This window comes from Chiloscyllium plagiosum, unplaced genomic scaffold, assembly GCF_037043375.1.
Source record: "Chiloscyllium plagiosum isolate Xiang-an unplaced genomic scaffold, Cpla_swu_hap1 HiC_scaffold_3, whole genome shotgun sequence".
Taxonomy (NCBI): Eukaryota; Metazoa; Chordata; class Chondrichthyes; order Orectolobiformes; family Hemiscylliidae; genus Chiloscyllium; species Chiloscyllium plagiosum.
In genome coordinates this window covers 54390209-54403260 of record NW_028270141.1, presented here as the reverse complement: position 1 = coordinate 54403260, position 13052 = coordinate 54390209, and the positions used below count along the sequence as shown (strand labels likewise).

General features: G+C 39.6%; 1 protein-coding gene across 15 annotated transcripts in view; it reads right to left on the bottom strand.

Moving 5' to 3' along the window:
- Positions 1–13052, bottom strand: part of adgrb3 (adhesion G protein-coupled receptor B3) — an 858467-nt gene that overhangs the window by 61206 nt on the left and 784209 nt on the right. For 12 of the 15 annotated variants that reach the window (XM_087979341.1, XM_087979359.1, XM_087979385.1 and 9 more), the window contains 2 exons: positions 12164–12203; positions 7001–7090 (listed from right to left, as the gene is read on the bottom strand). In XM_087979341.1, coding sequence (XP_087835467.1) covers positions 7001–7090; positions 12164–12203 — 130 coding nt within the window. The remainder of the gene's footprint in view (positions 1–7000; positions 7091–12163; positions 12204–13052) is intronic. The other 3 variants (XM_087979352.1, XM_087979410.1, XM_087979430.1) reach the window with 1 other exon arrangement.

Genomic DNA, 13052 nt, shown 5'->3' with positions numbered 1-13052 from the left:
GCTCTCATTGCTGACCAGATATATCCAAGAACACTGCAAGAGGCGAGAGAACAAATTGCGGGGAACCTGGCTGATATTTTTGCATCATGACTAGCCACAGGGGAGGTCCTAGAAGACTGGAGATTAGAAAATGTTGTGCCTCTATTCAATAGGGGCTGCAAAGAAAAACCTGGGAACTTTAGACCAGTAAGCCTAACATCTGCGGCAGATAGGTTACTTGAGAAGATTCTGAGAGATAAGATATACATGCATTTGGAAAGACTGGGTTTGATTAGTCATAGTAAGCATGGCTTTGTGTGTGGGAGGTCATGTCTCATAAATTTGTTAGAGTTCTTTGATGAAGTCATCAGGAAGGTTGACAAGGGCAGGGTGATAGACATAGTCTATATGGATTTCAGTAAGGCCTTTGATAAGATTCCACATGGTAGGCTGTTCTGGAAGGTTAGATCTTGAATCCAGGGCAAGCTGGCAAATTGGATACAAAATTAGCTTGATAGGAGGAAGTAGAGGGTAATAGTGAAAGGATGCTTGTCAGACTGGAGGTCTGTGACTAGTGGAGTGCCTCAGGGGTCAGTGCTTGGCCCATTGCTGTTTATCTATATCAGTGATTTGGGTGCGAATGTACAAGGCATGATTAGTAATTTTGCAGGTGACACTAAAATAGGTAATATAATGGACAATGAGGAAGGATTTTAGAATTGCAGCAAGATCTTGATCAGCTGGGAAGTGGGCTGAGAAATGGCAATTGGAGTTTAATATAGATAAGTGTGTGGTCTTGCATTTTGGAAAGTCAAATCAAGACAGGAGTTTCATGGTGAATGGTAGGGCCTTAAGGAGTGTAGTGGAACAGAGGGAACTTTTAGTTTAGATAAATGGTTCTCTGAAAGTGGAGTCACAGATAGACTGGGCAGTGAAGGCACCTTTTGGCACACTGGCCTTCATCAGTCAGGGCACTGAGCACAGAAGTTGCGAAGTTACGTTGCAGTTGTACAGGATATTGGTGAGGCTACACTTGGAGTATTGTGTTCAAGTTTGGTCAGCTTGCTATAGGAAGGATGTTGTTAAGCTGGAAAGAATGTAGAATAAATTTAGAAGGATGTTGCCAGGTTTCAAGGGTCTGAGTTATAGCGGGAGGTTGGACAAGCTAGGACTTTTTTCTTTAGAGCATAGGAGATTGATGGGGGACCTTATAGAAGCGTATAAGATCATGAGAAGCATGGACAGGGTGAATGTACTCAGTCTTTTACCCAGGGTTGGGGAATCCATGACTAGAGGGTATCAGTTTAAGGTGAGAGGGGAAAGAATAAAAGGGAACCTGAGGGGCAACTTTTTTACACTAAGGGTGGTACGCATATGGAATGAGCTTCCAGTGGAAGTGGTTGAGGTGGGTAAGTACATTAAAAACATTTCAAAGGCGTTTAGACAAATACATAGGTAGGCAAGGTTTAGAAGGATGTGGGCCAAGTGCAGGAAAATGGTGTTAGTGTGGATGGACATTTTGGTCGCCATGGATCAGTTTGGGCCAAAGAGCCTGTCTCAGTGCCGTTGGACTGTATGACTCTACGAGTGTGGGAAGTTGTGCTTTGCAGCCCAAGGAGAAACACAAAGTGGATGGGTGATGCGGGTAACATCTTGGTGGTGTGCCTGCAATGGGCATAGGGTACCCCCAAATATTCTCCTTCCTATTCACACAAGTTCGCTGACAATACCATGGTAGTCGGTCAAATCTCGGGTGGCAATGAAACAGACTACAGATGGGAGGTGGAAGACTTGGAAAAATGGTGCACTGAGAACAGCCTAGCTCTCAATGCCGGCAAAACCAAGGAACTCATTATTGACTTTCAGCAGCATGTTACTCATGCCCCCTTACACATTAACAGCACAGAGGTGGAACGAATGGAGAGTGTCAACCTACTGCGAGCGGTCATCAACAACAAGCTTTTCTGGACTCTTCATGTGGACGCATTGGTTACAAAGGCCCAACAAGGACTCTTCTTCCTCAGGCAGCTGAGGAAATTTGGCATGAGGGCAAATACCCTTACTGACTTTTATAGGTGCGCCATCGAGAGCATTCTGTCTGGATGTATCACTACCTGGTATGGCATTCGAGATCAGAGAGTGGTGAACTTGGCCTGGACAATCACGAAGGCCAACCTCCCATCTATAGAGTTCATCTACCAGGCCCGCTGTCAAGGAAAGACCACCAGCATTCTCAAAGAACCATCACACCCTAGTAATGCTTTTCTACAACCTCTACCATCAGGGAGAAGGTACAGAAGCCTGAACACATGCACCAGCTGGTTTCAAAACAGTTTCTACCCTACTGTTGTTGGAATACTGAATGAACTCACAAACTCTTAACATTCGCCTGTACCTGTTGTTTTTGTTTTGCTGCTGTTTACCTATTATTTACTTATCTATGCTATCCAACTATGTGATCTGACTGTATCTGACTCGCAAGACAAAGCTTTTCACTGTGCCTCAAAATTAAAATGAAGTGATGAAGTAGTAGTCTGACCTTTGTTTCACTTTCTCTAATCTAGTGGGGACAGGCCCCTCAGTGTCCATTATTTAACCAGTTAAAGGCCTGAATAGATAAAAGGTGAGTGCCTCACCAATCCACTATATTATGGGGAATGCCTCCAGGATGAGTGAGAAGGCCACTTGCCTTACTTTAAGTGCTGCCCATGCCTGAAAATATGCCAGCTAGAGTTGAGGTAGATGGAGGAGTCTGAAATTTTCCTCCGAAAATTCTTTCATCATTCTTTTTTATTCATAGGACTCAGGCATTGTTGGCTGAACCAGAGTTTGTTGACTTCTCTATCTGTCCTGAACTACTGCAACCTTGGGGTGTAGGGACAGCACCAGTCCTGTCAAGCATATCAGTCAGAATAGCTACCTAACCTTCTACACTCAAGGCAGGACAGACTGCATTTCTGCATCTTTGTCTCATAACTGAACTCTTTAAACATTGAGATAGTTCTGGTGGGTTTATCCTCTCCCCATTCCTATTCATTTAGTTGGCTGTCAATGAACTGATTCTAACACCTAACATATTTATATCCTCCCTTAAGTAAGGAGACCAGTACTGTACACAATCATTGGCAATCAATCACTAAGGAATATGATTGTCCATCTAGGAAATTCTATGTCACTGGTCATGAGTTGTGTGTGTCCTTGTGTGGCTGATGAGCCCAATCCTAGACCCACTCTCCTTGCATCTCATGGGAGGTGGTGCATTAAGGGTAAGACAAGAGGAGTCTATTGTGGTACTGGGAGGGAAGAGAAGAGATTAAAGTGAAAGTGTAAGATTTGGAATTAGCACAATTGAGGGCCTCATTAAGTACAGTGTCAATGAATCACTGGCTGAGGGTCATGGTTTAGTGATCTATATTTAGGGGCTGTGTTCTGGATTGGAGAAGCGCAAATTTTTTCAATGTTGTTTCATGGGAAATAGACATTACTGGCAAAGTCAGCATTTGTTGAGACACTGCTGGTAAGCTGTAGTCCTTGAGATATACAGTTACAATGCTAACAGGAAGGGAGTTCCAGGATATTGATCCAGCAAAACTGAAGGCATGATGATACATTTCCAAGTTTGGATGATATGTGACTTTGAGGATCACTTGCACATGGTGGTCAGGATTTGGAAGGTGCTGTCTACGAAGCCTTGCTGACTTCTTGTAAGGCAACTTGTTGGCATTGTGTATTGGTAGTGAAAGGAGTATATATTTGTGGTTATAGTGCCAATTAAGTGGATTGTTTTGCCCTGGATAGTGTCAAGCTTTTGGCCTGTTGTTGGAGCTGTATTAATCCAGGCAAGTGGGAAGCATTTTCTTACATTCTTGACTTGTGCCTTGTAGATGGTGAGCAGTGGGGATTTCAGAGATTGCATATGTTTTCAAAGGGTTTGCGGTGGTATATTAGGAGGGTTTAGGAGATGGGAGGTGGTGGTGAAGTTGGATGCAAGGAACTAACACTTCTGACATTTCACCTTTGTCTTCCATATATTGCAGACATTCTCTATTCCTCTTCCTTCCTGACCATTTTCCCTGCTCTGCACTTGTTCAAAACTTGTTTAACTTTTCCAGTTCTGGTGAGAGGTCAAGCGAGAAGATTAACTCACTCTCTTTCTCTGCACAGATGTTGCCTGACCTGTGAGTATTTCTAGCATTTTCTGGTTTCACCTGTTTTTTTAAACACATTGTGGTGGGTATCTCCAGGTCCTGGAGTTTGTCTGTTTTAAGTTCCAATATTCCCTCAGTACTATTATTTTATTGATACTACATTCTCTGAGTTCCTCCTATTGACTGTTGTTTTTAAAATTTCCTTATCCTGCTGTATTTTCCCCCTTCTGTCACTGTGACAACAAATGCATCTGTCCTTATTAGACTCACATCCCCATCACTGATTTTCCTTTATCTTCATATAATCTTTAATTTCTTGCTGTTATGTTTATATCTCTTGCAATGCATTTTTTTTTTCATATTTCCTTATTGAAACTTATAATGTTGCTTTTTATACTTGTACCAGTCCTAGTTACATCCAGTTACTATTGTCTCAGGAAAACTATTTGAAATATGTAGTTCTTTTGCTTGCTGATATATTTAAAACCGTTAGTGCTATCCAGCTTCTTAAAAGTTTGTAATTGTATTGCATCTCATCTTTGTATTTTTCATCACTATTATAGGTGTTCTTGCTATTTTTCTCTCGCTCTGCTCCCTTCTTTTGACATCAATTACTTCAACTATATATCTGGCAATTCTCTCCCCAATACCCAAATAAAATCACTGAATGATCATTGACTTTCTTCAGGTAGGACTCCCTCAACGCACACATTCACATGGTCTTTTATCCATTCTTCTTTTGTGGTGTGAGGGAATTTGGGGGGTGGGAATTAGGATGTCTAACTGTCAATGATCCCTTACACAGCAAAGAAAATCCCATCCATTTAAATCTTCAAAGCCACTTTTATCAGGTCAGGCTAACAATCAGCTGAATTTAATCTTGGCATTCTGGATCTATCTCAGCTGGCCCTCAAATGGAATTTGTTCATCTTTGTCACTAAAATTGCCTTCAAGGAAATTTCATGCCAAATGCTTCTTTTCTATTCATTGGCTTTTCACTTTCCATAAGGGATAAACCCATAAACACCTAAATATTGCTTTAGCATCCATCAGCCTCTTTGAATAACATTCTTCCATGCTAAACAAGTAGTAGCAGGTGGATATCATTCTCACCTTTCCCTATGTGTCCTGACTTTCGTAGTCTATTTTTGTTTTGTTGACATTATGATGTTAAATGCTTCTCTGAGCTTTTCTCCTTTCTAAGTTGCAAATATATTATCAGTGCAGTTTTCCACCATCCTACTGTTAAAATGAAGTTTCGCTACTAGTTTAACTTTTTACAGGATCGCAGAAATTTAGAGCACCTCACTTTCCTCAGTGTATTCTGGAAATCCCTCACCCCATCCCTGTCAATCTTTCCTATCTCCAACAATCTTCGGAATTTAAAACACAAACTTGCACTATCCAATTCTTTTTTTGGATTTTGTTTGTCTTCTCTTGCAAACTTTCCAATGTTTGCTGTGCTCTGCTATTTTCCTCACCTTGGGCCTTTTGGATTGCTAACTGACCTCTTTGTAGAGGTTAAACAATGAACTAGACAAATATTACCCATAGATTCTCCATTGGTTTAAATGGGGATATCACCGACTGCAAGGAAAAAGTAAGATATTTGCAATGTATAAAAGATTAATTGATTCTCTCATATACAATTGTGTAATAGTATTTTTACAACACAATTGTTTTCTAAAACTGTGAACAGTCTAATGCCCATTCTCATGCATTCTTGGCCATCACTGTGCGGGAAAACCAAGAGTTCTAATTTCCATAGATCATTTGCACCTTCAACAGAAAGCAGCACACTGTTTTATCAAGCAGTGTGACTTCAAACACAAGTAATAAAGCACATTTTCTGTTAGGGACAACGTTGGAATCAAAAACCATGCACATTTTTCTACATGTTTGTTTTAATTGCCATTTGGCACAAAGAAGCAGATTGAATGATAGATCAGAGCTATAGTTTTCATGGAACCGATTTGTTCCCAAAAGAAATTATCACTATGGTGTATAAAATTGTTCTATTTTTGCTTTAAGTTTAACAATAATTATAGCTGCATACTGTTGCTATCTACTGTTACTGTTACATTTACTAGGAGGTTGGCTCCCAACTGAGACACCAACTGATGGCGTCTCCTTAAAGTTGTCTTTATGCTCCAACAATCTATCCAAGATTACTGGAAGATTTTGAAATGGTGTGTGTCTTCAGGGGAAACATCTTTATCATATCTATCTATCTTAAACATATTAGTGGTGTTATCTGAATATTATTCCATCTTTATGGAATATATTTACTGTGCTTTATTTTAATTTGCATTTTTTAAGCTTAGTTTCTTGATTCTTTTTAAAGTCATCTTGTTATGCTGGAACATGAGAGTCATTTTTTCAAAATTTCTGGGTATACCAGAAATTATAGAACGAGTTTAAAATCTTTTGGTTTGGGCAATATTTAGAGACGAGGCCATGCTTAGAAATAATAAGTACACTGTACCAAACTACTCTCTCCTTCCTTTGTTTGTCTCAAATTGTGTCCAGAAATTAAGATTATTACTGTATAGGAAAAAAATCCTTGGGCCATAATTCCTCCTCATTGTCCTTCCAAATATATGTTCAATCACATTTTGAAAGTTACAACTGAATCTGCTTCGACTACCCTTTCAAGAAGTGAATTTTCACCATCTTAGTATTGTACACTACATAAAAAGTAAGTTCAAATCTCACTCCTAGTTCTTTTGTCAATGATCTTAAAGTATATTAAATGCTCGTTCCATCACTCCTACCATATAGTTTTCGTTGCTTTAGATTTTCAACAAGACAATAACAACACATGGACCAAAGATAAGCAATAAATTCACAAACTGTAAAGGACTCAAAATCACCTGTGTTTGGATATATAGGCATCATTTTAGAATGGCCAGGTCTATATAAGCTCTTGGTCTGGGATGGTCGATGGTGCTGTTCAAGATGATCTTTGGAAGGGCACATCCAAAATAAAACAAATAACATGATCATCAATACCAAATGTCTGCACCACACCAACATTCCTACCCTCCAACAAAAAATCATTTAACCGGAATACAATAAATTACAGAGGAAAGCAAAGGGAACAGTAGTAATGAGACAAATATGTAGAAGTCTTCATAAAATTCCCTTCACATTGATATGAAAGACTTTGTCAAAGGATATGCTAAACATTTCTTACTGCTCCTGTTAGTTAACATCACTAATGTGACTTATAAATATGTGAATGATGTAGGTTTTTACATAAAATTAAAACGGGCAGAAATCACACATTAAATATAACTTTGTATGTGTGCAGCTTTCTGCTTCTGTTGACTAAATGAGTAGTTAGAAAAGTAGAGAAGTGGAACATCCTTTGTATGTCTCTATTTAAGCTCAAAGTTAAATTCTTTGAATTTTGATCTTTAAATTTTGCCTTTTTGAACAGAAGTCAATTTTGCAAGATATCATAAAACAAAGAACTGCAGTTGCTGAAAATGTGAAATGAAACCAAAATTGCTGGACATACTAAGCAGGTCTGACAGTATCTGTGGAAAGTTAATGTTTCAAGTTCAGTGACTCTGAAGAAGGGGCACTGGACTTGAACATTAACTCTACTTTCTCTCTATAGACACTGTCAGATCTGTTGAGTTTGTCCAGCAATATCTGTTTTTGTTCATAAAATATTAGTTCTCTTTTGACAATTTCCACATTTCCTTCTGGGTTTTTAAAATTTATATAGGCTGTCACCATTCTCTTCAGACTGGATGGCAGTGTCTAAAATTCAGCATCAGATTTGGAACCACATTGGCAAATCCCATTTGGTATCGGGCCAAACTGATGCAGGAAGTGGGAGCATGTCCATAATTTCAGAGGATGTGCAGCCAGGAGGAGTACAAAAGTTTGCAACAGGTCGCAATAAGACACTTTGGTTTGCTGCTGTGACACTGGTAATGTTGCTTAGCAATGTATCTTTGAGGCTGCCCTCAATTTGTAAACTTAGGGTACCCAAGTCTTTGAATTAATATCATAAGTTTTTGATTTAATCTGGCCAGTGGAGACTATTGTCAAAGGTGACAATAATGTAAGCTATTGTCAACAATTACAACCTCCCTTCTCTTCTGCACAGTTTTAAATTGAACAAATTCAATTTGGGTGACAGTGTATCACTTCATATAGCAATGATTGACTCTTATGACCATGTGTGCTTGAGTTCTATTTTGCCAATATTCTTTCCCCTATTTTCTGATTCATGTCATAGACACCCAGGCATGGGAATTGGGCTCACCAGCACTCATGATTTGGGTGCAACAAGTAGCTTTAGAGTCCAAATTGGTGTCCATTTAAAGTGTGTAGATGGGGCCTGGGGCCAGATTATGCCAGATGTCATATTGCTGATTGCATTAGTGTGCATCAAGTGAATGGCAGTTAAAAATATGCACAGCAGACAGACTATGAATGGCATTCAGCATGCAATGTTAAACTCACAACTGTGGTGCCAATCCAGACCTTAACATTGCAACTAAGGTTCTGTCTTATACGTGTTTGGCTTTCAGTATGAAGCAGAAGACCCCACCTTAATGCTCTTGAAATAAATCACCCATAATTCCAGCCGTGCTGCTGGCCACATTCTCAGCAGTGCCATTTCTTCAGGAGCTCATGCCACAATGGCCTCACTTCCCTCCCTTTACCCTCAACCTCATAAGTTAGCACAGGTAGTTGCATTGCCACCTCAGAGTGAGATGTTGTGATTCAAGTCCCACTCCAGGACTGAAACAACCTTGGCTAGAGTTATACTGCAGTACCAAGGGATTGCAGCACATTGCAGGTGCTGCCTTTTGGAGGAGGTGTCAAACTGAGCTCTAGTCTGTCTTCTCCACAGACGTAAAATAAGCAATGATCCACATTCTTCCCTCCATCAACATCATTACATCTGATTATCGGTTCAGTACCATTTCGTAGAATTTGAACATGATTAAAATGAAGAACTGCATTCTCATGTTGCCACCATGACTGAAGCTAACTGCTGTCTTTCCTTTCACATAGCAACCTCTTCCCTTAAAAGCTCAATAAATCTTCAGAATGTAAACATTCTGCTCTAATGTCCAGCAAACCTCTTCTGAAAGCTCACTTTTCTGGACTTGCACAGGGTGCAAGAACAAAAAGGGCCATATATTTCTCACAACTATCCTTATTCTGTCCTATGTTGCCTTTTTACCTGATCCTGGATATGGCAGGATTTTCTTATGAGGAGAGATTGAGTAGTTCGGACCTGTATTCAATGAAGCTTTGAAGAAAGAGAAAAGACCTGATTAAAACAAAGAAGATTCCTAGGGAGCTTAACAGGGTAAATGTGGAAAAGCTTTTTCCCCCTTAGAGGAGAGTTTAAGGCCAGAGGGCAAAATCTCAGAATAAGGAATCATTCACTTAACCAATGATGAGGAAGAATTTCTTCTCTTAGAAGATTGTGAATGTGTAGAATCCTTCTCTGCAGAGGGCTGTTGAGATTGTGTCATTAAGTATACTTAAGGCTGAGATAGACAATTTTTTGATCAATAAGGGAATCAAGGGTTACAGGGAAAAGGCAAGAAAGTGGGAATGAGGATTATCAGATCAGCCATGGTCTCATTGAATGTTGGTGTAGTGTCAATGGGCTGAATGGCCTACTTCTGTCCCTACATCTTATGGTCTTATTAGACATTTACCAACATGGCCACATACATTCACTAGAGACCGCCATCAGGAATACAGACACACAAACATCCAAAAGATCATTAAAAACAAGGCAATATATAATTCTATTAGACAATAAGGTACTCTCATAAATTTGACTCACAACACTTCTTTATTTTATCTCTGCTAATGGTTCCAGGAACTGACCTGGAAGATTGACAGTCATCTGGAGTCAAAGTAACATCAATCACTTTAGTTACTATACTGCATTCTGACAATCAATTCAATTAAACTTAATTATGCTCATCAATTCAACTCTCAATAATCTCAGCAACATCTCCAAGTTAGATTGCTTAGGCTTCAAGGGGGAGGAAGGAGAATCACGCAAGCACTTTTCAATATTGTTACCTCATATGGTTTCTGTTGGCATTCCCAGTAGAACAGTTAGATTTTTATTTGTGTCCTGCACACAAGATGACACTCCTACTGTCTCCCAAAAATATGACAACAAATAACTATGGCTCAGGTACAGTTATCACAGGTCTCCAGAATGAACTATGTTTGTTTAGATGTGCACTGTTTTAATTGCCAGATGCAGATAAGAGTGAGAAATCAAGAAGCTGCAAAGATGGGAACAGATGACTGGAAAGAACCTGTGAGGCTGCATCATAGGAGAAAGCGACCAGGAACATGAGAGAGGAGAGTGAAGGATGGGGAGGGTAAAATCAATGGGTGAAATCAAGATGACTGAGAAAGCACTTGTGAACCCAGAACAAGGTTGGGGCCAGGCCAAGACTACATGAGCACATTCTTCGAATTTCACAATAGTATAGAGGTATAGTTAGTAAGTTTGCAGATGACACCAAAATTGGAGGTGTAGTGGACAGCAAAAAAGGTTACCTCAGATTACAATGGGATCTTGATCAGATGGGCCAATGGACTGAGAAGTGGCAGATGGAGTTTAATTTAGGTAAATGTGAAGTGTTGCATTTTGGGAAAGCAAATCTTAGCAGGACTTCTACACTTAATGGTAAGGTCCTAGAGAGAGTTGCTGAACAAAGAGACCTTGGAGTGCAGGTTCATAGCTCCTTGAAAGTGGAGTCGCAGTTAGATAGGACAGTGAAGAAGGCATTTAGTATGTTTTCCTTTATTGGTCAGAGTATTGAGTACAGGAGTTGGGAGGTCATGTTGCAGCCGTACAGGGCATTGGTTAGGCCGCTTCTGGAATACCGCATGCAATTCTGGTCTTCTTCCTATCGGAAAGATGTTGTGAAACTTGAAAGGGTTCAGAAAAGATTTACAAGGATGTTGCAAGTGTTGGAGGATTTGAGCTTTAGGGAGAGGTTGAACAGGCTGTGGCTGTTTTCCCTGGAGTGTCGGAGGCTGAGGGGTGACCTTATAGAGGTTTACAAAATTATGAGGGGCTGGATAGGATAAATAGACAAAGTCTTTTCCCTGGTTTGGGGGAGTCCAGAACGAGAGGACATAGGTTTAGGGGGAGAGGGGAAAGTTATAAAAGAGACCTAGGGGGCAACCTCTTCACGCAGAGGGTGGTATGTGTACGGAATGAGCTGCAGAGGAAGTAGTGGAGGCTAGTACAATTGCAATATTTTAAAAGAAATTTGAATGGGTATATGAATAGGAAGGGTTGGGGGGGATATTGGTCAGGTGCTGGCAGGTGGGACTTGACTGGGTTGGGATATCTGGTCAGCATGGACGGGTTCGACTGAAGGGTCTGTTTCCGTGCTGAATATCTCTATGATTCTACCATGATCTATCAGAATAACTTGCAAAGAATATACTTTCATTCGTATTCTAACACCAAGATTTATAGCCTAGTATGTGAGGTCATACAGTGTAAATAAATATTTACACTATGAGAAGCAATTCTTTAAATGCTCCTATTTAAATTGCTTTCACATGTGCAAATGTTGGGGATGAGGAAAAGATTTCTATGAAGTCTGCATCATTTCAACATTGAAGATTTGTATTTTTCAAAAATTGCTTCTTCCCCTTCTGCAATGAATAAAGTTTGGAACAGAAAATGACATCTAGGTTTGAATTACTGAATAAATTTTCACTTCATTGCAATGTAGCAGAAGATGCAAGACAAAATTTATTAGCAATTCAAGACTCTCTGTCCATTGTTTTGCAAGAACCTCCTGAAATGACAAAATTCATGCTATGTATGGGAGAATCTCTCAATTTTGGAAGGGGTGTGTTGGAGAACCTTCTCTTATACAGTTCACCTGATTCCCTCATGATTGGCAGTGGATCAGCTGTGATCTGTTTTATATTCCTTCCAAAGTTGAAGGTTTCTCCCACAGTGATAATTAAACAGAAGTGATACTTAACCAGTTCACTCTTACCTGATCGGCATGCAATGTCCACGTCTTTTTCAAAGTCTGTCTGTTTAAAATAAAATAGCAAAGTTAGTCAAGATAACAACAACATCAAATAAAGGAAGTACTAATCCTTAATCAATAAAAACTCAAGCTAATTAGCCCAATTTAGCTTCACTCAACTGTTGAGGAACAAAATGGAATAAAAACAGAAAGTGTTGAAAATATATAGTGATCAGCCAACATCTGTGAGCAGAGGAACAGTTAGTGCCTTGAAACAGTTAAATATCACTCCTATTAATATGACTCATTGGAACTCAAACTTATCAGGCTCGAAATGTTAACTCTGTTGCTCATCCACAACTACTGCCAAGACCCTGCTGAATAGTTTCAACACTTCATCTTTTGATTTTGGATTTTCACAGTGTTTTGCTTTTATTAAAATGAATTGTTGTGCTATCAGAACTTTTACAACTTTGTCCAATGCCTGAACATTAGCAGGATGCTATCACTTTTGAGGAAAGGCGGCCAGCTAAAAGAAAACTAGGATACGAAGAACATTGGATAATTCCAATCTGACCAGAACAGACTGCTCAGCCAGGTATGATGTATCTTTACATTAGATTCTAACCATCCATTATACAGTATTAATAAAAATAGTAGACAAATATATTTCAATGTTAATACTGAAAGCACACAATGTACCAGGAACTAGCAGCAAACCATTCAGAGAAAGGAGTTTAATTTGGATAAATGCGTGGTGCTGCATTTTGAAAAAGCAAATTAGAGCAGGACTTATATGCTTAATGGTAAGGTCCTGGGGAGTGTTGCTGAACAAAGAGGCTTTGGGGTGCAAGTTCATAGCTCCATGAGAGTAGAGTTGCAGGTAGATAGGATAGTGAAGAAACTTTCCTTT